The sequence below is a fragment of the Melanerpes formicivorus genome, unplaced genomic scaffold, assembly GCF_026170545.1.
Source record: "Melanerpes formicivorus ecotype bairdi unplaced genomic scaffold, bMelFor1.0.p_v2 SCAF_504, whole genome shotgun sequence".
Lineage (NCBI taxonomy): Eukaryota > Metazoa > Chordata > Aves > Piciformes > Picidae > Melanerpes > Melanerpes formicivorus.
This window is the reverse complement of record NW_027142856.1, coordinates 90,071-114,872: the sequence shown is the minus strand read 5'-3', so window position 1 is coordinate 114,872 and position 24,802 is coordinate 90,071. Positions and strand designations below refer to the sequence as shown.

Sequence of the window (24,802 nt, the reverse complement as noted above, 5' to 3'; positions counted from 1 at the left end):
TGAAATACAACAGTATTTGCTTTATTTGGCAGATTAGAGTGTTTCTATGGATCACTGGACAGTTTATCCAGAAGAATACTGTGAAAAGCCAGAATCCTCTCTCAGTTTTAATCCTCACTTGTAGAGATAACTTTTTGCTGTAAGACAAGTCATGCTAATTAAGGTCACTGACTTTACAGGGGAGGTAAACTGCATACCATGTGTTTCACTTCAATCTCTCTAAAGAGAGGGAAATACCAAAAAGGAGAAACCCATCACATCTGCAAGAACATATCAGAGACATGATTCAAGAGCTGTTCCTTCTGGCTATGTAGGCTATGTTAAGAATAAACACTACAAAGCTATGAGCAAAATCTTGTTTCCTTCCATGTATTTTACCTTGAAAAGATTTCCTTCAGGATCCATCACCTCACAAAGAGTGCCTGAAGTGTGTTTCATAATGTATCTCCCTGCTTGTTGCTCTTCATTCTTGCTGATGAGGTTGTAAACTTCGTGGGTATAAATTGCTGAGCAATCTTCATCAATGAAAAGAGAGCCTGCTTTGATGGGCAAAACCTATCATGGGAAGAAGGGAAGAGGTTCAGTTCTGGAAGGTGAAATCTTCAGTTTATAGGTACCAGGAAAATGAAACACAGACACAAATCTCAGCCATCTCAATCTCAAATATTTCAAGTTGGAAGGACCTAGAAGGATCATTGAGTCCAACTGAGTCTCATTGAGACCATTGAGCGTCTATTCTTTGGAGGGTTACCTAAAACTAAACCATATGAGTGAAAGTGTTGTTCAGATGCTCCTTGAGCTCCAATAGGCTTGTTGCCATGACCATTTCCTTGGGAGCTTGTTCCAGTGATCAGCCACCCTCTTAGTGAAGAACCTTTTCCTAGTGTCCACGTGTGGTGGTTTAATCCTTAACTAGTAGTTAAGAGCTCAAATGGGGGCAAGGCTGAGAATCTCTCCCCCGCTCCCCCCTCCTCCCTCCCAACAAAGAGGGGAAAAAAAGGAAAGGGAAGGAGTAAATCCACCAAACAATAATTTGGTGTCGTCCTGGAAGTAGAGAGGTAAAGAGTTTTCTTTACACAATATATATATGTATATAACAATAACAGGCAAGGTTCACAAGGGCAAGGAACAAGGATGCATGGGAGGGGGACAAAGAAGAAGAATACAAAACCAGTCTCTCTCTGAAGAGGCACAGAGGCAGCAGGGAGAAGGATCAGGCCTGACCACATGGCAGAGGAGCAGGAAGGCAGCTGCAGTAGCTCTCATCCAGGAGAGGTAGGAGCCAAAAGGAGAAGCAATGACTCCAATGCCTTCCCTTTTATACCCTAGCTGGGCAGGGAGAGGGGAGTGGAACAGATACAGTTTCCCAGGGGGAAAACGCCCTGGGAATCATAGAATCAATAAGGTTGGAAAAGACCTCAAAGATCATCAAGTCCAACCTGTCACCCAAGACTTCAAGACTACTAGATCACAGCACCAAGTGCCATGTCTAATCCCCTCTTGAACACCTCCATGGATGGTGACTCCACCACCTCCCTGGGCAGTACATCCCAATGGCTAACAACTCTCTCTGTGAAGAACTTTCTCCTCCACCTGGTGTGAGTCCATTTACTACAACCTTTTGAGCCTGGTCTGTAAGTCAATTGTTCACCCAAAGTATGATGGACTTGTCTAGCTAGGTGCTGGACATTTTATCCAGAAGAATACTGTGAAAAGCAGTACTGAAAGCTTTTCTAAAATCCAAAACCACCAAGTATCTACTGGCTTCCCTTGGTCCCTAGATGGGTGACCTTGTAATAAAAAGAAATTAAGTTGGTTAATCAGGACTGTCCCCTTGTGAACTTGTTCTGGCTATGACCGATGATTGCACTCTCTCTCAAGTGGTTTTTCAGTAACCCCCTGACCCCTAACTGTAACCCTAACCCCCTAACCCTAACCTTCTCCACAATTTTACCAGGTACTGAAGTGAGATTATAATTACCAGGGTCTTGAGTCTTGCCTTTTGTGAAAATTGGGCCATTTGCCAGCTTCCAGTCATCTAGGACCTCTAATATTTAAATATTGGTGGAGTATTAAAGAGAGGGAATTATAGGTTTGAGAAGGGAGTCCAAATAGTCAGGGTGAGAGACACGGATGGCAGGGAACTTGGAATACAAAGATACATTTTGCTGTCACAAACTGAAAATAATTCCCACCTGATATGTTCCTTGTGGCTTTGCTATAACAGATGTCCCATCACCAAAGATGGTACAGCAGGTACCGTCCTCACAGTTTGTTTTAACAGTAGCAAACTCAGGATTCTCTACTTGGATATATTTCACCTTCCTTTTGATGACTTCCAAGGGCTTATCTAAGAAATAATAAAGAATAGAATAGAATAGAATAGAATAGAATAGAATAGAATAGAATAGAATAGAAATAGAAATAGAAATAGAAAAGAAATAGAAAAGAAATAGAAAAGAAATAGAATTAACCAGGTAGGAAGAGACCTTTGAGTTCATCGAGTCCAACCTATCACCCAGCATCATCTAATCCAGAACAAGAGGACACAGTCTCAAGCTGTGCCAGGGAAGGTTTGGGTGGATGTTAGGAAGAAGTTCTTCATAGAAAGAGAGATTGGCCACTGGAATGTGCTGCCCAGGGAGGTGCTGGAGTCACCATCACTGGAAGTGTTTATGAAGAGACTGGATGAGGCACTTGGTGCCATGGTTTAGTTGATCATCTGTGTTGGGTGATAGGTTGGACTTGATGATCTTGAAGGTCTTTTCCAACCTGGTTAGTTCTATTCTATTCTATTTTGACAATTATTTGCTTCATGAGACATAGTAGGGGTAAGTGCTTCCCTTTTGCTTTTACCTGTTTCCTCTCCATCTTCTGGTACTTCTTCACAGCTTTGATAAAAAGTTGTGATCCTAGTACCATCAGCATGATCTACTACTCTGCTGCCATCTGGCTTCTCGACTGTTACAACTTCATCTTCTCGAACTGTCATGAACTGAAACAATGAAGGAACACTCACTCATCCCAGCCCTGTGACACTTGCACTGGCAACAACAGAAAAACAAGGCATTATGTACTGAAACTATTGAAACTGCACTGCTGCAAATTCTGCTTTGGAGTCCGTGTCCCAGTGGAGGCCAGTGACAAGCGGAGTCACTCAGGGATCAGTCCTGGGACCAGGCTTGTTCAACATCTTTGTGGGTGCCATGGACAGTGGCACTGAGTGCACCCTCAGCAAGTTTGCTGATGACACCAAGCTGTGTGGTGCAGCAGACACGCTGGAGGGAAGGGAGGCCATCCAGAGGGACCTGAAGAGGCTTGAGAGGTGGGCACAAGCCAACCTCATGAGGTTCAACAAGACCAAGTGCAGGCTCCTGCATCTGGGTTGAGGCAATGCCAGGCACAAATCCAGGCTGGGCAGGGACTGGCTGGAAAGCAGCCCTGAGGAGAGAGACTTGGGGGTGCTGGAGGACAAAAAGCTCAACATGAGCTCTCAGTGTGCACTTGCAGCCCGCAAAGCCAATCAGATCCTGGGCTGCATCAGGAGAAGTGTGGCCAGCAGGTCAAAGGAGGTGATTCTCCCCCTCTGCTCAGCTCTGAGACCCCACCTGGAGTACTGCCTCCAGTTCTGGAGCCCCTATTCCAAGAGGGATCTGGAGGTGCTGGAAAGTGTCCAGAGAAGGGCCAGGAGGATGAGCAGAGGGCTGGAGCACCTCTCCTGTGAGGACAGACTGAAAGTGTTGGGGGTTGAGTCTGGAGAAGAGAAGGCTCCCAGGTGACCTCATTGTGGCCTTCCAGTATCTGAAGGGGGCTACAGGAAGGCTGGGGAGGGACTGCTCAGGATCTCAGGTAGTGATAGGACTAGGAGGAATGGAATGAAGCTGGAGGTGGGGAGATTCAGGCTGGAGGTGGGGAGGAAGTTCTTCCCCATGAGAGTGGTGAAGCCTGGAATGGGTTGTCCAGGGAGGTGGTTGAGGCCCCAGCCCTGGAGGTGTTTAGGCCAGGCTGGCTGAGGCTGTGGCCAGGCTGATCTAGTGTGGGGTGTCCCTGCCCATGGCAGGGGGGTTGGAACTAGATGATCCTTGTGGTCCCTTCCAACCCTGAGTGATACTATGATACTATGACTGAGGACTTGTGTTTTCTTTGAAATGTAAAGCCTTTCTTTGAAATCTAAAGCCTCTGTATTAGTAACAGTATGATGATATGACCTGTAGGATTTATGTCCAAAGAACAAACCCTGCGACTTTTATGCCTCTTAGCTTTAGCAGACTGCTGTAATAACAGAAAAAGCATAATACTGTTCCATCAGCTGGGTCAGTTGCCTGGTAGATTAGCAATGGCTTCAGATCCATTCTCTTTGCTCCCTCAGTGCCCACTCGAAAGCCTGATGGAGTTGTTGTTATCCAGGTTCCTGCCTGGCTCTCCTGAGGTTGCTCAGAATCAACCAGACCCTTCGCGGTATTCTCGCATAACTCATCCTTGCTTGGGTGTGATGTACTGGTTTTGTTACTGCCTTTTCCTGCAAAAACAAACATGTCTGTATCAAACTTGGTACCCTCTAAGGCAGAAGACAAAAAGACCAATGAAGTTAAGAGTTTCTGTGAGTATCAGTTTTGAGGAATCTGTATTCTGCATATGGCTGGGAGAGTCCACGCCAGTCCCATCCCTGGAGGTGTTTAAGACCAGGCTGGACGAGGCTCTGGCCAGGCTGATCTAGTGTGAGGTGTCCCTGCCCATGGCAGGGGGGTTGGAATTAGATGATCCTTGTGGTCCCTTCCAACCCTGACTGATACTATGATACTATGACAGAATTGAAAGTAAAGCTACTTATCAGGCTACAGGACAATTGCAAGTGCTGTTCCTCTAAAGTGTGCCCTTGAACTAATCTGATTTAAGGTGTTCATTGATGTGACAGTTTAGGCTGTGCCTTTAAGAAAGGACAGCTGCAGAATTCTCCAGCTGAATGTTTGGGTGTAAAAAGGAAAACAAAAAGAAAATAATACTAAAGGAATTCTTGTGGATGAGTGGGATGTAGTCTTATGATCTCACATTCTGCTCTCACTCCGGCTTCTGTCTTTCTCTTGGCATGCACACTGGTCCTGGACAGAAACTGATAAGATAAGCAGCTAACTTCTTAACAAAGCTTTGAACTAACTGAAATTCCCCTAAGATCCTTTTTTCTGCTCTTCTCTTTTCTTCTAATTAACTAGAGGGAAATGTGGAAAGGGAGAGAGAGAGAGATGTTGGGGGGAACCAGAGGTGGGGTCCTCCTCAGGAGGATTCCTGAGTTGCTTCTTTTCTTGTAAATTCTTGTATAATATTGTAAATAGTGTAGGTTTTTTATATATTCATTGCATTTCATTATTGCTTGTAAAATACAGCCTTCATTTGCTTCTCTGGCTGAGTCCAGCTGTCCTTTCTGTTGGTGTGGTTGGGTTAAACCATCATACCACTACAACTGATGACACAGACAAAGTAAAAAGCATGCTACAGACAGCTGATTATGACATGACTTTGGAAGAGACTGTAATGCCAAAGAAAATCTGACTGGTTATAGAACAAAAGCATCCAAAACTGCTCCAAGAGCTTGAAGCTGAAAGCACTAGGAAATGGAAACAGCCTATTAGAATAGTATGTATTTATATAATTATATATACAAATATATAAGCCCCATAGATTTATAAGAACAGTATTTCTAGTGACAGGCTGGATGAGGCTCTGTCCAGCCTGATCTAGTGTGGGGTGTCCCTGCCCATGGCAGGGGGGTTGGAACTAGATGATCCTTGTGGTCCCTTCCAACCCTGAATGAAACTATGAAACTATGAAACTATGAGTATGCAAAAGATAACAGCATGGTCCAGAGAGGAGTTAAAAAAGCTAAAACCAAACCAAAACAAACAGCAAACAAAGAGATGAAACTTTTCAGAATTAGTTTACTAAGATTAAGGAGTAGAGAGGAAAGGTTGGGGAAAGAGAAAAGGAGGCTCAGGGGAGACCTTCTTGCTCTCTACAACTGCCTGAAGGGAGGTTGTAGCCAGGTGGGAGTTGGGCTCTTCTACCAGGCAACCAGCAACAGAACAAGAGGACACAGTCTCGAGCTGCACCAAGGGAGGTTTAGGTTGGATGTTAGCAAGAAGTTCTTCCCAGAAAGAGAGATTGGCCATTGGAATGTGCTGCCCAGGGAGGTGGTGGAGTCACCATCACTGGAGGTGTTTTGGAAGAGACTGGATGAGGCACTTGGTGCCGTGGTTTAGTTGATTAGATGGTGTTGGGTGATAGGTTGCACTCGATGATCTCAAAGGTCTTTTCCAACCTGGTCTATTCTATTCTAGTCTAGTCTAGTCTTATTCTATTCTATTCTATTCTATTCTATTCTATTCTATTCTATTCTATTCTATTCTATTCTATTCTATTCTATTCTATTCTATTCTATTTATTCTATTCTATTCTATTCTATTCTATTCTAAAAGGTGATTCTAAATAAAGGATAAGGAATAAAGGATATAGACTGTCCACAGACACTGAGACTGAAATATTAGAAGACAGGTAGCCAGGTAAGTTCTCCAACATCCTTCCAGTTATCCTACGGAATACCTTCAGAACAAGGACTGGACTTTATGAATTGAAAGTCTCTTTCTGAGAGCTTTTTCTCTTTAGCAGCAATTTTTATGTACATAATTCCAGTAAATTATAACATATTATGATGACTGATCATAATCACTATTTGCATCAAGGAGCACTGGCAGTGATCTCAGACTGCACACTGAGGAGTGAAGAAAACATTTACTTGGTTCTCAGAGAATCAAGATGTTAAGAATGCTTATACTGGGACAGAACAAAAGTCCATACAGCCACTTAATAATGACCAACAGCTCTTGGAATACAGAATACAGAAAATGAGAAAGAAAAGTAGCCAGTCCTCTGTGAAACAAGCAGTTCTCAGTATCAAAACTAAAACTGTAGTGAGGGTTTCACACTAATGTAAAGGATTTATTATAAATCACAGAATCACCAAAGTTGGAAGAGACCTCAAAGATCATCAAGTCCAACCTGTCACCACAGACCTCATGACTAGACCATGGCACCAAGTGCCACATCCAATCCCCTCATGAACACCTCCAGGGATGGTGACTCCACCACCTCCCTGGGCAGCACATTCCAATGGCTAACAACTCTCTCAGAGAAGAACTTTCTCCTCACCTCCAGCCTAAACTACCTCTGGTGCAGCTTGAGAGTGTGTCCTCTTGTTCTGGTGCTGGTTGCCTGGGAGAAGAGACCAGCCCCCACCTGTCTACAACCACCTTTCAGGTAGTTGTAGACAGCAATAAGGTCTCCCCCGAGCCTCCTCTTCTCCAGGCTAAGCAACCCCAGCTCCCTCAGCCTCTCCTCACAGGGCTGTGCTCAAGGCCTCTCCCCAGCCTTGTTGCCCTTCTCTGTACACCTTCAAGTGTCTCAATGTCCTTCTTAAACAGAGGTTTAAATCACTCTGGTACTGATGTAGTTCTTACACACTCATTTACTTACTGAAGTCCTAGCATGCCAGATGGAAAAAACCCCATATGGAGTGGAGGAAAAATTATTTGATATAAAATGAACAAATCACCACTGAGTACAGATCAAACTGCATTTTCACACTGGCAGAATTTTCAGGCTAAAGAAATGTGGATTTTATTAAGTAACTTCAAACATGCACAAAACACTGAAAATGTCACCTTTCTTAGTGCTGGTCTCAGGTGAAGGCTCCAATTCTGGTAACTGTTTATCTGAAATTGCAGGTGGTGGTAGAACTGGGCCAGAATCAGGACTCCTACTTATTGTGCCATCAGCAAACAGAATCTACAGCAATAAAGGACACATTAGAGGACAAAATCACTTCAAACACTAAGAGAAAATCTCTAAAGACTGTGTCACAAATGCAACAGTCACTAGAATATGATGGAGGGGTGATGCAAGGGGGGAAAAAGTAGAAGATTCTCAGAATGAATACAAGAAACAAAGAAACTATCTCAAAAAGAAAGAGATATTCAGTATCTTTATTGATGATCTGGATGAGGGCATTGAATCCATCATCAGTAAATTTGCAGATGACACCAAGCTGGGGCAGGTGTTGTTCTGTTAGAGGGTAGCAGAGCTCTGCAGAGGGACCTTGACAGATGGGCAGAGTCCAAGGGCATGAGATTGAACACGTCTAAGTGCTGGGTTCTACACATTGGCCACAGCAACCCCATGCAGTGCTACAGGCTGGGGACAGAGTGGCTGGAGAGCAACCAGACAGAAAGGGACCTGTGGGTACTGGTTGATAGTAGGCTGAATATGAGCCAGCAGTGTGCCCAGGTGGCCAAGAGGGCCAATGGCATCCTGGCCTGCATCAAGAATAGTGTGGCCAGCAGGAGCAGGGAAGTAATTGTGCCCTGTACTCAGCACTGGTCAGACCACACCTTGAGTACCTTTCAGTGAGAAAGGGTTTTTTCCTAATAACCAACCTAATCTTCCCCTGGTGTAACTTGAGGCCTCTTCCTCTCATTCTATCACTTGTTACTAAGAAGAGACTAACAGCCACCTCACTACACCCTCCTGACAGGGAAATGTAGAGAGTGAGAAGGTCTCCTCTTGGCCTCATTTTCTTCAGATTAAACAATCCCAGTTGCCTCAGCCACTCCTCACAAGACCTGGACTGCAGACCCTTCAGCAGCTTCACCTCCCTTCCCTGGACCTGCTCATCCACCTCTATGTTCTCCTTGTAAGTGGAGGCCCCATAACTGAGCCCTGGAGTCAAGATGTGGCCTCACCAGTGCTGAGTACAGGAAAACAATTGCTTCTCTTGTCCTGCTGGTCACACTATTCTTGATAGACGCCAGGATGCTCTTGGCCTTCTTGACTACCTGATCATATTGCTGGCTCACGTTCATCCAGTTGTGGATCAATGCCTCTAGGTCTCTCACTGCTGGGTGTTCATGGGGTTGCTGTGACCCAAGTGCAGGACACAGCACTTGGCCTTGTTGAATTTCACACAATTAGCCTTGGCTCTTCCATCCAGCCTGTTCAGGTGCCCCTCTAGAGCCTTCCAACCCTCAAGCAGATTAAGCTTCCCTGACAGCTTACTGTCATCTGCAAACTTAGTGAGGACGTGGTAAGTTTCTTGATGAGTCATAAACATTAAGTTAATATCAAGGAGGACATACTCACAACCTGCTTATACAAAACCTGTGGTACAATCATGCTAGACATACAAGAGCTACATTCTTCTGTCAGCAGACAGTGTGTTGAGAATATATAGACATAGAGCAGCCAGTTTGTCTGCACCCTTCTGAAACTGATGTGTCTTAAAAATCCTGGCTAAATGACTTAAGATCTAATGTGATGAATGAAAGCAAAGAAATTGTACTAGGAGTTATGTTCTACTTAGAAAAAAACACTTTGAGGAAATAAGGAATTCTTCTGGTGGTTGGAGTCAAACCTGGTGACTTGTCACCTCTTCCCCAACTACACACAGCCTTACACTTTAAAAGGGAAGTTGCCTGTAGATGGTATCCAGCCTATAGCACCTAAAAGGAACTAGCATCCTGAGCAACCTAAATATGTGTGGAAAAAAAAAAGCTATTTAGGAATGTAAAGCCTTTGGGTGGAAATTTAGGATACCTTAAGGTGTTTGCATGACTGAAGAACAGTTGAGTTCTTTTCTGAATCCCATATGGCTGTTTATATGACTGAAAAAAACACATGGATGCTTTTGTATTCCCCCAAACACTCAAAGCCCAACTACTCACACTGCAGATGTTTAAGTCCAGCAATATTGGTCACAAAATCATATTTGGCTATTGCCTAATCTCAAAATCACCTAAAATCTTCACATGCCTAAAATTTTCATCATTAAAGCTACCTATGTGACTTCAGTTCTGATTCCAAACAAAACTAAGAGCATTTCAGTCATGACATGCCTGCATAAATCAGTGGTTACTTAACTCCATCTACAAGCTGGACACTTTTCTACCTTGGTTGACAAGCACAAGTTCAAGGGTCACCACACAGGCAGGGGGCTTTCAATGAATTCTGCTAAACATACCTGGGTAGAACCATCCATCATATACTTGATGACAGTTCCTTGACCAGTGATAACTCTTGACACTTCCTGTTCTGACCATCTTGCCACAGAGGTATATAGACGAGCGTTCTTCACCTTTTGGGGGTAACTCTGCCTAACCAGAATTTCCAGAGGCTGCTTGGCCTGCTCTCTTCTGCTGTCTTTGTGTTTTATGTCACCTTCTGTGACCTCATGTTCCATCTCTCCATTTTCCATAACCTCTTCCTCCTTTGCTTCATTTGCTTTGGCTTGACCATTCCCAAACTCCTCTTTTTTGGCTTGGTCTTCTTCATCCTCACTTCTCCTTATCACCTCTTTCTCAGGTTCAGCTGCAGTGGCTTTACCTTTCAAACCTGAAAACAAATTCTGAATTACTTAATAGCACATAGCACCCATTCAAACAGGCAGCCAGCACCAGAACAAGAGGACACAGTCTCAAGCTAGAATAGACCAGACCAGACCAGTTTGGAAAAGACCTTTGAGATCATCAAGTCCAACCTATCAACCAACACCATCTAATCAACTAAACTATGGCACCAAGTGCCTCATCCAGGCTCTTTTTAAACACTCCCAAGGTGCACCAGAGGAAGTTTAGGCTCAAGAAAGTTCTTCACAGAAAGAGTTATTGGCCTTTGCTCAGCACTTGTTAGGTCACACCTTGAGTCCTGTGTCCAGGTCTGGGCCCCTCAGTTTAAGAAGGACATTGAGACTCTTGAAGGTGTCCAGAGAAGGGCAATGAGGCTGGGGAGAGGCCTCGAGCTCAGCCCTGTGAGGAGAGGCTGAAGGAGCTGGGGTTGCTTAGCCTGGAGAAGAGGAGGCTCAGGGGAGACTTTATTGCTCTCTACAACTACCTGAAGGGAGGTTGTAGCCAGGTGGGGGTTGATCTCTTCTCCCAGGCAATCAGCACCAGAACAAGAGGACATAGCCTCAAGCTGTGCCAGGGGAAGTTTAGGCTGGAGGTGAGGAGAAAGTTCTTCACTGAGAGAGTCATTCGTCATTGGAATGTGCTGCCCAGGGAGGTGGTGGAGTCACTGTCCCTGGAGGTGTTCAAGAGGGGATTGGATGTGGCACTTGGTGCCATTGTTTAGCAGTCATGAGGTGTTGGGTGACAGGTTGGACTTGATGATCTCTGAAGACTTTTCCAACCTTATTAATTCTATGATTCTGTGAAATACTATTAAATAGACATTGTGACTCAGCAATCAAAGGCTTAAAAAAGGAAACAAAGAAGATCACATTGTTACCTCTAAACCCATCAAGGCAGAAATAATTTTAACTTCTTTTAAATCCCTTACTTTGCAGTGGCTCAGAAAACTGACCTTCAACACTCTCACCAAGGAAAGTTAATACTAGTCCATTGGGGCAGGAGACATTCAACCCTGGGAAATGGTGAGGCTCTGCCATCACTTGTGTTTGGGAAGCTGATTCTTCCATTTCCATCTGTGGAATGAAAAATGAGTTAGTTTTAGTCCATATTTTAAGAAAATAAGGAAGAAATTACAGATTTCAGTTCTAAGGAGTGATTTTTTTCTCTTTATTAATCCTTAAATAATAACCCTTCCTAACATCACACATTTGTGCTATCTGGTGCACGTCAAGCTGACAACAAATGGCTGAGGTGAAGCAGAAGAGTAATTCTTTACGTTGCATGTCAGTTATTTTATAAATAATCACTAAAAGCACAAAAAATAAGGAAAGCAGTATGCTGGCAGGCTGCTGCAGACGCTTCAGGAGGTGAGAAGAAAGGTTTTGCAGTCAAAATGGGAAATTCGCTTTGCACTGCTCTGCAGTGGAAAATCTTCTGATGAATAGAAGAGATGAGGCCGACCTAAGGAATGACTGAAGATCCTGGAACATGTGGAAAAAATACAGTAATGAATGGAATGGAGTGGAGTGGAGTGGAGTGGAGTGGAGTGGAGTGGAGTGGAATGGAATGGAATGGAATGGAATGGAATGGAATGGAATAGAATAGCATTAACCGATTTGGAAGAGACCTTTGACATCATCAAGTCCAACCGATCACCCAACACCATCTAATCAACTAAACCATGACACCAAGCACCCCATCCAGTCTCCTCCTAAGCACCTCCAGTGATGGTGACTCCACCACCTCCCTGGGCAGCACATTCCAAAGGCCAATCTCTCTCTCTATGAAGAACTTCTTCCTAACATCCAGCCTAAACTTCCCCTGGTGCAACTTGAGACTGTGTCCTCTTGTTCTGGTGCTGGTTGACTGGGAGAAGATACCAACCCCCACCTGGCTACAACCTCCCTTCAGGTAGTTGTAGAGAGCAGTAAGGTCTCCCTTGAGCCTCCTCTTCTCCAGGCTAAGCAACCCCAGCTCCCTCAGCATCTCCTCATAGGGCTTGTGCTTGAGAAGTCACAGAACAGGGCAGAAGTAACCCTTAGTTGTTGTCGTAGGGTTGGAAGGGTAAGGCCAAAAAGCCTCCTCCCTCCCCCCTGTAAAGTAAAGGGAAGGAAAAATTGAAGGGAAAGGGAAAAAACCCTCACAGCTGAATTAGCAAAGCAGTGGAGCTGTATATTTACAAAGCAATGTAGGATATGCAGGGAAATATATACAAATTTGAAATATTTACAATATATACAAAGATATACAACAGAGTAGCACAGAAATGAGAGTTCCCCCCTCTGCTGAGGGGGTTCCCCACCTCTGCTCTCCCCCTCTCTCCCCCTTTTCCCCAGAGCGGGTTAGAAAGAGAGAAAGAGAAAAAAAAGTTAGAAGCAGTTGTGTTAATTGGAAAGGAGTTAATACAGGCCTTACCAGTTTCAAGGCCAAAGCCTTGGCCAAAAGCCCAGCACAGAGAGCTGCTGCTTGGCGGAGGAGCGGAAGAAGGACTGATAGAAAAGTGCTGGAATGCCCAGGATACCCTCCTGCACTCCCAGTTCAGAAGGTGCTTCCTCCCACTCTACCAATGAAATTAGTTTAGATCCTTCTTTTTCGTTTACCAACTTCCGACCACCATATTGCCTTTCTTAAGGGGACAGCCCCAACCTGTGACAGTTGTCATCTACTTCTGTTAAATGGTTAAAAGCAATGGGCCTATACCATTAACTAAAAGTGTTAATATAACCTATTCTCAAATTTCCAGGGCTGGAGGTTTCCTGACAACCTATTCTAGTGCTTTACCTTGACTAACCTTTACTGGCACTTCCCCATTGGTTAGTCTGAATCTCTCACAGAAAATTAGCTTGCTTCTGATGTATGGGCCAGCATTAGAGACTATGTTGTCCCTTTAACTCTTTGCAGAAGGCTAATTCTGTCTCTCCACTCAAAATCAAACAAATTTTAAGATGAGTCTTTTAATCTTTCTCTACTGGTTCAGTTTCCAAGACTTCTGATCTTTCTTGGTGCTTTCCTCAGAACTCTCCAGTGTAGATCATCTTTTTCTAGCAGTGCAGTATTCAGAACTGGTCACAACACTTCAAATGAGATCCTACCAGCCCTGAATGAAAAATGACTTCCTGTATTTAGCCGGCGACACTCCTGTTTATTCACCTCAATGTGGTCTTTGCTCTCCTCACAGCAAGATGGCATTGTTGACTTATGTATAGCTTGTGATCCACTGCAACTCTTCAGACCCTTCTCTATAGAACTGTTATTGATAGAACTGTTAATCAATATGTATCTATCTAACATGCATTTATATGTAATTGCTGAACCTACCACTTACTCTTATTGTAGACAGGTGGGGGTTGGTCTCTTCTCCCAGGCAACCAGCACCGGAACAAGAGGACACAGTCTCAAGCTGTGCCAGGGGAAGTTTAGGCTGGAGGTGAGGAGAAAGTTCTTTCCAGAAAGAGTAATTGGCCATTGGAATGTGCTGCCCAGGGAGGTGGTGGAGTCACCATCCCTGGAGGTGTTCAAAAAAGGATTGGACATGGCCCTTGAAGCCATGGTTTAATTAGTCCTTAGGTGTTGGGTGAGAGGTTGGACTTGATGATCTCTGAGGTCTTTTCCAACTTTATTGATTCTATCATTCTATGATACTGAATTGCATCCTACTTTATAGACCACATCCATGTGAATTTGACTAGTTCACTTTGGATTCTATTCCTGTCCTCCAAAACACTTGCAGACTCCCATAATCAGGTGCTGTACGCACTATGATGGATAGCCTCTGTCTGAAGACATTCCAAACAAAACAGTGAAAATCCTTTGGAAGAACAGGAGGAATTTACATGTCCTCCTGATGGAATCTTAATGCTAGGGGTATTTGTACAGGGGTTTGTTTGTGCCAAATAATTACTGCATAGTATGCTGAGTGATGTTTGGCAACTCCCTACACCACTTTCCATGCTCTTGGTCTTTAAATACCTAGCTAAACTTGCTGAGAATAGGTCAGCAGGAAATTTTGTGGATATGGACAGAATCCATGTTGAAACAAGAGCCAGAGCATTACTTCATCCACTAGGTACCCCGGGAACAGCACAGCTACATCGTGTTCTTCCAAGGTTATTCTTACAGCTCCCAGTGTGTATGTTTTTACCCTGTCCTCTCATATGCTTTGCAACAGAAGCTATCTCCTGTTTTTAATAAACCTCCACTAATAAACCCTTCATTTCCATATTGCCTATTCTACCTCTTTGAACAGCTTATCCCTGATGTTTAACTGTGAAGTCCATTCAAACTCCCTTCCCAAAGGAGCTGAGATGATAACTCATAAGGCCTGTGGTGAGGCCACAGAAAGAGTGACTTTGAGAAGTGGCCAAAAGTAATCAGAGCTGACAAAAGACCAGCTCTCCAACATGTAGTTCTGAAAAAGAAATGCTCAGGTCTTCAGGCCAGGAAGTGGTAAACCTTTTCAGGACTGTATCCTTAGAATATGGTAACAAGATCTGCAGCAGAGTTTCATGAAATGCCTCTAGAACTGGAAGCCATCACAGCTGGATGAGCTGATGGTAATTTTCTATGGAGAAATTCTAAGAAACAGGACACACAAAAAAATAAAACAACAGTGTAGGAAAAGATGGCAGATGTGGAGTCACTCATGTTCCTTACACATCATTCAACAGCCTATGAAAGAAGCAGAATAGAAGAGGAAAGAATGACAAGAGTAGTAGGAAATAATCAGTCATGGAAAGTATTACATGCAGTAGATTGGACTTAAATTTTGATCATGGTGAGAACTGGGATGTTCTATTAGCACTTCTGCCTGCATGATTTTCAGCCATACTTGCTTCAAGATGGAACCAAGTAGGGTAGAAATTATCAGGTACTTCTGTGTACTTTAAATACTCTTGCACTTAGCCTGAAAGAGACTAAGGACCACATTTAACAAGCACTTTACCTAGACAAGCTACTCTTTTGTGACTTGATTGGCTTAAAAGGGACATATTTTTTAATCCTAACTATCATTAAAGAATTATCCCAGGCAGTATATTTTTGAACACTAGTGTTACATGAGACTGTTTATGGACCTCATTATTTTGTAGAATAGAATAGAATTAATCAGGTTGGAAGAGACCTTCCAGATCATCAAGTCCAACTTATCACCCAACACCATCTAATCAACTAAACCATGGCACCAAGTACCCTATCCAGTCTCTTCCTAAATACCTCCAGTGATGGTGACTCCACCACCTCCAACTTGGTGTCATCTGCAAACTTACTGATGACTGACTCAATCCCCTCATCCAGATCATCAATAAAGATATTGAACAGGATGTGGCCCAGCACTGATCCCTGGGGCACACCACTAGTGCCTGGCTGCCAGCTGGATGTGGCACCATCCACCATCACTCTCTGGGCTCAGCCCTCCAGCCAGTTCCTAACCCAGTGCAGAGTGCTCCTGTCCAAGCCATTGGTGTTTTGACTGCATCTGTTTTCAGAAGACTGTCCTTTCCTAAACAGAAGGTGATGACTAAACTGGTTTTCAATACTACTCATGTTCATTTCTGTCCTCTCACAGCTTGCTTTTTATTTTACTTGTGTTCATTTTTCAGACACTTCTGGTTGGACAGAACAGTGCCAAGAAAAAAAAAGAGGTTAAAATATCTTGAACAGAAAATTCCTGCATCCCCTTCAACCATCCTGCTCACATTTCTTTGAGAACTTACACGTAACTTACACTTTGGTTGATCCATGAGAAAATTGGGCAAAGAAACTTCCCCTGCTTGCCTACAATTTGTTGCCAATAGTTAGCTAATGACCTGAAATAATCCAGGTTAGTCATTTTGCACAGGGGAGCTGTGACCCATTTCTCAACTGATATGGCCACCCCCACTCTTGTTTTAAAGCAAAAATGCTTCTCACAGAGCTGTGTGGAAGATGTTCAAAATAAATGCTGTGCATTTCCGAGGCACAAGGTCCTGTATTTCCTGTATGACTCTGTGCTAAGTATTCCATAAGGGAAATTCAGAATCTGGCTTTGAAATAACTTCCATCCTTTCTAAAGGCCTGCCTTGTGATAGAAGCACTTCAGTTAGAGACAGAAGTGACCCAGACAACCAGCACCAGAACAAGAGGACACAGTCTCAAGCTGTGCCAGGGGAGGTTTAGGCTGGATGTTAGGAAGAAATTCTTCATAGAGTGATTTGCCATTGGAACTTGATGTTGGACTTGATGATCTTGAAGGTCTCTTCCAACCTGGTCTATGCTATGCTATGCTATGCTATGCTATGCTATGCTAAGCTATTCCAGTTGCTGGTCCCAGGTTTGTGATCAGCAGGAAAGATCAAACTGCAAAACAAACACTTGCAGAACTGTGCCAGCTAATTTCCTGGTTGGCTAGACTTTCCAATACGGGTTTTGGAAAGCTCAGAAAAGCTCTCCTACTTGGTTAAACTAAAACATTAATTTCTAGAGCAGTCTTATTAATAATACAACAGGTGTAACTGTAAAGCCCAAATTGGCAAAGCTATGTGGGTCATGGAAGATTTAAATCATCGATTCATAAAGGCTTCATTAACAGTTCCCAATACGAACATCTGAGAACAAAACTGTGGTGGGTTGAAATTTCCCCCAGCATTAACTCAGCCAGACTATCTCAGTTAGAAGCAAGTGAAGCTGTATTTACAAGCAAAAACTACACTCAACAATGGAATGTAATGCATGTGTACAAAATATACTGGAGCTACAAGATTATACAGGTATTTACAATTAGCAAATAACACAGAAACCCTCCTGGTCCAATGGACCAGGAAAGCTGCTCCACTTCCCCCCCAAGCTTTCCCCTCCTTCCCTCTGTACCAGAGGAAAAGAGGAGTTGAGAGAAAGGAGTGTTAGTTCTTATCTTAAGGTCAGCCAGAAGCATTGTAATCTCCTGGGTGAAGCAGAACAGCCAAGAAGAGAAAAGAAAAGGAATGGGAATGGAAGTGAAATGTGAAGAGTTGTTATGATACAGCTGCTCTTATCCCAGCCATTTGTCCACTGAATTTATTTAGAATAATCTTTTGTTTTTCTTTTCACAGCCAACAGTGATTTATTTATATTTTTCTACTTTTCTGCTCGAAATCTGGAGCTAAATTTTAAAGGCATAGTGTAAAACTGCCACAAAAAGAAAGAGTACAGCAAATGCTTGGAATTGCCACAAAATGTTAGGATTTTTTAAAGGCACAGTTCAAAGCCCTGTAAGATGAATATATGGTTGAAAAAAACCTCAGAGATCAGTCTGAGACTAACTGAGGACAGTTAGTCTCAGGACTAACTAAACCATGGCTTCAAGTGCCACATCCAATCTCTTTATGAACACCTCTAGAGATGGTGACTCCACCACTTCCTTGGGCAGCACATTCCAATGGCCAATTACTCTTTCTGGGAAGAACTTTCTCCTCACCTCAAGCTGTGTGGCTCAGTTGGTAGTGCATAAGACCCTTAATGGGAAGGTCGGGAGTTCAAGCCTGCAGTGGGCAGTAGTGTCCTCTCTGCTCTTGTCATGAGGTCTGTGTGGTGACAGGTTGGACTCAATGATCATTGAGGTCTCTTCCAACCTTTGTCATACTGAATACTGAAAACTTCCCCTGGTGCAGTTTGAGACTGTGTCCTCTTGTTAGAACAGAACAGAACAGAACTGAAGAGAAGAGAATAGAATAGAGCAGAATAGAATAGAGTAGAATAGAATAGGAATAGAATAGAGTAGGATAGAATAGGAATAGAATAGAATAGGGATAGGATAGGATAGGAATAGAATAGAATAGGGATAGGATAGGATAGGATAGAATAGAATAGGATAGAATAGAATAGAATAGAATAGAATAGAATAGAATAGAATAGAATAGAATAGAATAGAATAGAATAGAATAGAATAGAATAGAATAGAATAGAATAGAATAGAATAAGTGTTCAAGAGGGCATTGGATGTGGCACTTGGTGCCATGGTCTAGTCATGAGGTCTGTGGTGACAGGTTGGACTCGATGATCTTTGAGGCCTCTTCCAACCTTAGTGATACTGTGAATAGAGTAGAGTAGAGTAGAGTAGAGTAGAGTAGACCAGGTTGGAAAAGACCTTTGAGATCATTGAGTGACGTAAGTTTATGTATTGGGATGTTTGTTTGTTTCTTTGCTGTGTTCACTGGATCATGTCTACTCGCTCACCTTTTCTTCTTGCTGTAGCAGCTCATCAGGTGGTGGGAAGCCCATTTTGCTGCGGCTTGCTTTTGCAGATGCCAGAGATTTTTTGGACTTTAGTTTGACAATCTTGTCCTTTTTCCCTGAAGCAGGTGTCACCGAAGGAACTATGGTCGGAGTATGAACAGAAGGGATGTTCAGAATTTTTCCTAAGACAGGATCGGTTTCATCATCTGAGGAAGAGAAAAGCAGTATTTTAAATGCAGCTAGGTTTCATGGTAGGGTCAAATGGCCCCAGCACAAACCCAGACAGACACTAAGGTGTCTAGACATGGTCCTGCCTCCTGCAGAAAGCCAGGGTAATGTGGGAAAAGGAACAAAGAGGGCAGGACCATGCGTGTCTGGTAAACACCCCTGTATCTATGGTAAGGGTATGTGTGCTGCCCACAGCCTGGCAGAACCCCTTCCCATTGGGTAACTATATACTAGTCTCAATGCCCTATTGGTCCAATCAGTCTCTGGCAAGATTTATATACAGGCTGATTTCTAGTTGCCTGTGCCTTGCTCAAGCCTTGCTCAAGTCTTGCTCAGCCTCACTGAAGCCCCTCAGTTTAGGAAGGACATTGAGACACTTGAACGTGTCCAGAGAAGGGCAACAAGGCTGGGGAGAGGCCTTGAGCACAGCTCTGTGAGGAGAGGCTGAGGGAGCTGGGGTTGCTTAGCATGGAAAAGAGGAGGCTCAGGGGAGACCTCATTGCTCTCTACAACTACCCGAAAGGTGGTTGTAGCCAGGAAGGGGTTGGTCTTTTCTCCCAGGCAACCAGCACCAGAACAAGAGGACATAGTCTCAAACTATGCCAGGGGAGGTTTTGGCTGGAGGTGAGGAGAAAGTTCTTCACTGAGAGAGTCTTTCGTCATTGGAATGTGCTGCCCAGGGAGGTGGTGGAGTCCCCATCCCTGGAGGTGTTCAAGAGGGGATTGGATGTGGCACTTGGTGCCATTGTTTAGTCATGAGGTCTGTGGTGACAGGTTGGACTTGATGATCTTTGAGGTCTCTTCCAACCTCAGTGATACTGTGACACTGTGATAGTTGAATGGTTTCACCACAGTCCACATGAAGATGCATTCAATTAAATGTTTTGTATTTTAAGGACTGAAATATACTGAGTTGGTTTGGTTGTTTTTTCAATCAGAGGATGGTTTCACTCCTATCTGTATGATGGTTTCAGTGGCTTTTCAAATGCAATGGAAACAAAAACCTCTTGGTAAAAGCAGACACTATTTCCACTGTGGTTCTGTGAAGCAATTGCTTCCAGTTGGTGAAGGTGTTTACCAAATGGCTTGGAGAAATCTCTCCTTAAGTCTGCACAACTGTAACTTAAAGTAATCACCTAAGGATACAAAAAGATTGTTTCTTGGAAAACTAAGGCAACTTTCCAGCAAATCACATTTTCTTTGCCTCAAATTAATGGGCTGATTTTTGCTGGGCTACTTAATAACAATTCTTGCAAGTTTCTCCTTGCACTACTCTGTTTTTGTAGCAAGTGAAAAACATGGAGACCTCCCTCCATTCTGAAACTGAAATCACAGAGGATTCTTAACAATGCAATCTCATCTTGAGCCTTGCTGAAAAGTCCCCACCATGTAGTAACAGCTGCTGAGAAAGGCAAGAATTGCATCCAACAAATCATTGGGTTAAGAAGTGTGTGAAGGGGGAGTGTGGGGGGAAATGCCCCTATGGTTCTCAAATATCCTCTTCTATTTGCTTACTCTACCTGCTGTCTTCCCTGTAGGTCCATAATAGCTCAGCGACAGCTGGATTCCATTTTCCAAGGTGGCTGAAAAAGATCCAAACTTGCTCACAGCTTGCTTCTGATTTTCCAATTTTCCTTTAAAAACAAACAAACAAACCCCCCAAACAAAAATTAGAATGCATTTTAAAGACAGCAGCACATACCAGAACCACCCAACCTGCAACGCAAGGACTGGTATGAACAGTGGCACCTCAACGTGGATGACCAGCCTGTAAAATAGATGGATACAGGATGGGGAAAACTTTACCATTCCATTCATAGAGTATTGTATGATAGTCAGTTTTGTGTAACCTATCTGATTTTTTAGCTAGATATTGCCTTCTAATTAGCTAAGTGTGCAAATGTGGGCAGAGTCCAACAGGATGGCATTCAACAAGTCCAAGTGCTGGGTACTGCACTTGCACTTTGGTCACAACAACCCCATGCAGTGCTAACAGGCTGGGGTCAGAGTGGCTGGAGTGCAGCCAAACAGAAAGCTGGTTGACAGCTGGCTGAACATGAGCCAGCAGTGTGCCCAGGTGGCCAAGAAGGCCAATGGCATCCTAGCCTGCATCAAGAATAGTGTGGCCAGCAGGAGCAGGGAGGTCATTCTGCCCTTGTACTCAGCTCTGGTTAGGCCACACCTTGAGTCCTGCGTCCAGTTCTGGGCCCCGCAGTTTAGGAAAGATGTTGAGTTGCTGGAAGGTGTTCAGAGAAGGGCAACAAAGCTGGGGAGAGGTCTGGAGCACAGCCCTGTGAGGAGAGGCTGAGGGAGCTAGGGTTGCTTAGCCTGGAGAAGAGGAGGCTCAGGGGAGACCTTATTGCTCTCTACAACTACCTGAAGGGAGGTTATAGCCAGGTGGGGGTTGGTCTATTCTCCCAGGCAACCAGCACCAGAACAAGAGGACACAGTCTCAAGCTGCACCAGGGGAGGTTTAGGCTGGATGTTAGGAAGAAATTCTTTCCAGAAAGAGAGATTGGCCATTGGAATGTGCTGCCCAGGGAGGTGTTGGAGTCACCATAACTGGAGGTGTTCAAGAGGGGATTGGCCATGGCAATTGGTGCCATGGTTTAGTCATGTGGTCTGTTGTGACAGGTTGGACTCGATGATCTTTGAGGTCTCTTCCTACCTTGGTGATTCTGCGATTCTATATTTAATAAGACCATAATGCTTAAGACAGCCAACTGGATTTTTCCTTCTCTTTACAGAGCACTGATCTTATTTACTCTACATTTAGTACAAAGTGATTTTCTGTTAGTTTATAAGGTTCGCATCCAATTATAAATATGTCAACTTTTTGTATCAGTGATATCATCTACTAACCTGCTCCAATGTTCTGTTCTTCATTCCTTTCTTGCCCTTCAATTTCTTTGTAGTTTTCCTTGGGGTCTGTGATATGAATGAAGAAATTGTGGTTGTCTTTTGCCACTTTCACCTTTACCAAAGTTGGACCTGCAGAGCAACACAATACTGTTATTGCTCCCATCAGACATCAGAAGTGCCCCACCTCCAAAAACCATCTGCACCTGCAACTGTGAAGCCCACAGGAAAGAAAACTGCTAAGAAGTGGATTGAACTTCTCAGTAGTAAGTCAAGAAAACAAAATTAAGCTGAGTTTAGAACAAATCCTCATTGCCCTCTACAACTACCTGAAAGGTGGTTGTAGCCAGGAAGGGGTTGGCCTCTTCTCCCAGGCAACCAGCACCAGAACAAGGGGACACAGTCTCAAGCTGCGCCAGGGGAGGTTTAGACTCGAGGTGAGGAGGAAGTTCTTCACCGAGCGAGTCATTCGTCATTGGAACGGGTTGCCCAGGGAGGTGGTTGAGTCATCGACCCTGGAGGCGTTCAAGGGGAGATTGGACGTGGCACTTGGTGCCATGGTCTAGTCATGGGGTCTGTGTTGATGGGTTGGACCCGATGATCCTCGAGGTCCTTTCCAACCTAAGCGATACTGTGATACTGTGATACTGTGAAATATTGAAGAACCTCCTGACAATCAGATCTGAGAGGCCATAGAATAACGCTGTTGCTTAGATATTTGCATCTGACAGCACAAAACAAGGGAACATGCACTCTTGAAATACCATTGGTTGCCATTACATGGATAAACATGAAATGATTTTTATCCACTTCTAATTTATCTATGAATTGTCAACATACTACATAAAACTGTAAACATCAGTAGTGATAGAGGCTAATGTGGAATTTCATGGTACTATTACAGTGTTTTGAATTAATGTTCTACTATGAGTGTAGTGGTTTGAGCCTTAACCGAGAGTTAAAAGCTCAAATGGGGAAAAGGCTGAGAATCTCTTCCCCACTTCCCCCCACTCCTCCCTCCAAACAGGGAGAGGGGAAAAAAAAAGGGTAAGGAGCAAATCCACTAAACAACAATCTGGAGTCAGCTTGGAAGTAGAGAGGCGAATCATTTTTTCTTCTTCAAATTATATATATGACAATAACAGGGAAAAAAAAGGTTCACAAGGGCAAGGAACAAGAATGGATGGGAGTGGGACAGAAAAGAACAATACAAAACCAGTCTTTCTCTGAGGAGGTGCGGAGGCAGCAGGGAAAAGGATCAGGTCCGGCCACGTGGCTGAGGAGCAGGAGGGCAGCTGCAGTAGCTCTCATCCAGCAGAGGCAGGAGCCAAAAAGGAGATCCAACAGCTATGATGTCCTGCTTTTATACCCTAGCTGGGCAGGGAGGGGGGAGTGGAACAGACTCAGCTTTCCCAGGGGGAAACGCCCTGCAGGGAGTGCAAAGTACCCACAAGCCCTCCCCCCTGCTTTCTTCTTTTGTTTTCAGAAAAAGGCATTAACCCACCACAATGAGACAGGAAGAAAACCTTTCATAGGTCAAGAAACAATGCCAGCATTCAGTAAAGCAAAGCAAAAGGAATGAAATAATCACCTTTGACAAACTCTGTCTTCTCTACTTGAATCTGTCCTCCATCAGATGGGAAAAGATATTGGTTGGTTCCTGATACTTTAATGAGATTCTCCCCTGTGTCGTAGCCAAGGAACTGGAAAACCAAGTTTTAAATTATGCATAAATGAGAAAGGCAGAAGCCATGAAGGAGGCAAATGAAGGACAGAGACCACTGCTCTGCTCAACTCTTTTTTTTTTGCTTAGATATTTAACATATGTAATAACCACTTCAGTAAATATGTAACATGCCAGTCTAATATCTGGATAATTTCTCAGGTACTAAGTGAAGTAACTTGTTACATGAGAGCAGAGTGAGAGCCCAATGACTCTGTTTTCTCAAAACACAGGGTGCCATGGTTTAGTCATGAGGTCTGTGGTGACAGGTTGGACTTGATGATCTTTGAGGTCTCTTCCAACCTTGGTGATTCTGTGTGTGACTCTGTGTGTGTGATGGCTTTGATAGCCCTTCATAACCCTGCAGGAGAGCTGTTGGCCTGGCATAACAATGAGAACAGGGAATTTCTGCATCACAAATTCCCTCTTTCCTTATTTTAAAATCACTACAACAGCACCACAGAAAGGAAAATTGAAGACCTTGCACTGGAGTGCTCACCTCTCTGCATGTCTGTTAGTGATTTGGAGAGACCACCTCCAATGACTCTCTCCATCCCCCTACCCTAGCAGGATATAAAAGGACCACAACTTCCAGGGTCCATGTCTCACCTACCAGCAGTGTGCCCAGGTGGCCAAGAAGGCCAATGGCATCCTGGCCTGAAACAGGAATAGTGTGGCCAGCAGGAGCAGGGAAATCATTCTGCCCCCTGGACTCAGCACTGGTTTGGCCACACCTTGAGTCCTGTGTCCAGTTCTGGGCCCCTCAGTTCAAGAAGGACATTGAGACTCTTGAATGTGTCTAGAGAAGGGCAACGAGGCTGGGGAGACGTCTGGAGCACAGCCCTGTGAGGAGAGGCTGAGGGAGCTGGGGTTGCTTAGCCTGGAGAAGAGGAGGCTCAGGGGAGACCTTCTTGCTGTCTACAACTACCTGAAGGGAGGTTGTACCCAGGAGGGGGTTGGTCCAACCTATCACTCAACAACATCTAATCAACTAAACCACGACACCAAGTGCCTCATCCAGTCTCTTCCTAAACACCTCCAGTGATGGTGACTCCACCACCTCCCTGGGCAGCACATTCCAATGGCCAATCTCTCTTTCTGGGAAGAATTTCTTCCTAACATCCAGCCTAAACCTCCCATGGCACAGCTTGAGACTGTGCCCTCTTGTTCTGATGCTGGGTGCCTGGGAGATGAGACCAACCCCCACCTGACTACAAGGTCCCTTCAGGTAGCTGTAGACAGCAATAAGGTCTCCCCTGAGCCTCCTCTTCCCCAGGCTAAGCAACCCCAGCTCCCTCAGCCTCTTCTCATAGGGCCCAAACAGAACCAAAACATTGATGTATGTGTTTCCATAGGG

General features: G+C 44.2%; 1 protein-coding gene across 1 annotated transcript in view; it reads right to left on the bottom strand.

The window, feature by feature from the left end:
- The window catches only part of LOC137460074 (sperm-associated antigen 17-like), a gene marked incomplete at its 3' end in the record, with an annotated part of 114,358 nt that overhangs the window by 15,675 nt on the left and 73,881 nt on the right, over nt 1-24,802 (bottom strand). The window contains 11 exon segments of the mRNA XM_068170672.1: nt 379-555; nt 2,196-2,350; nt 2,857-2,995; nt 4,299-4,519; nt 7,713-7,836; nt 10,064-10,434; nt 11,401-11,521; nt 18,636-18,841; nt 20,384-20,497; nt 21,726-21,854; nt 23,314-23,425. Coding sequence (XP_068026773.1) covers nt 379-555; nt 2,196-2,350; nt 2,857-2,995; nt 4,299-4,519; nt 7,713-7,836; nt 10,064-10,434; nt 11,401-11,521; nt 18,636-18,841; nt 20,384-20,497; nt 21,726-21,854; nt 23,314-23,425 — 1,869 coding nt within the window.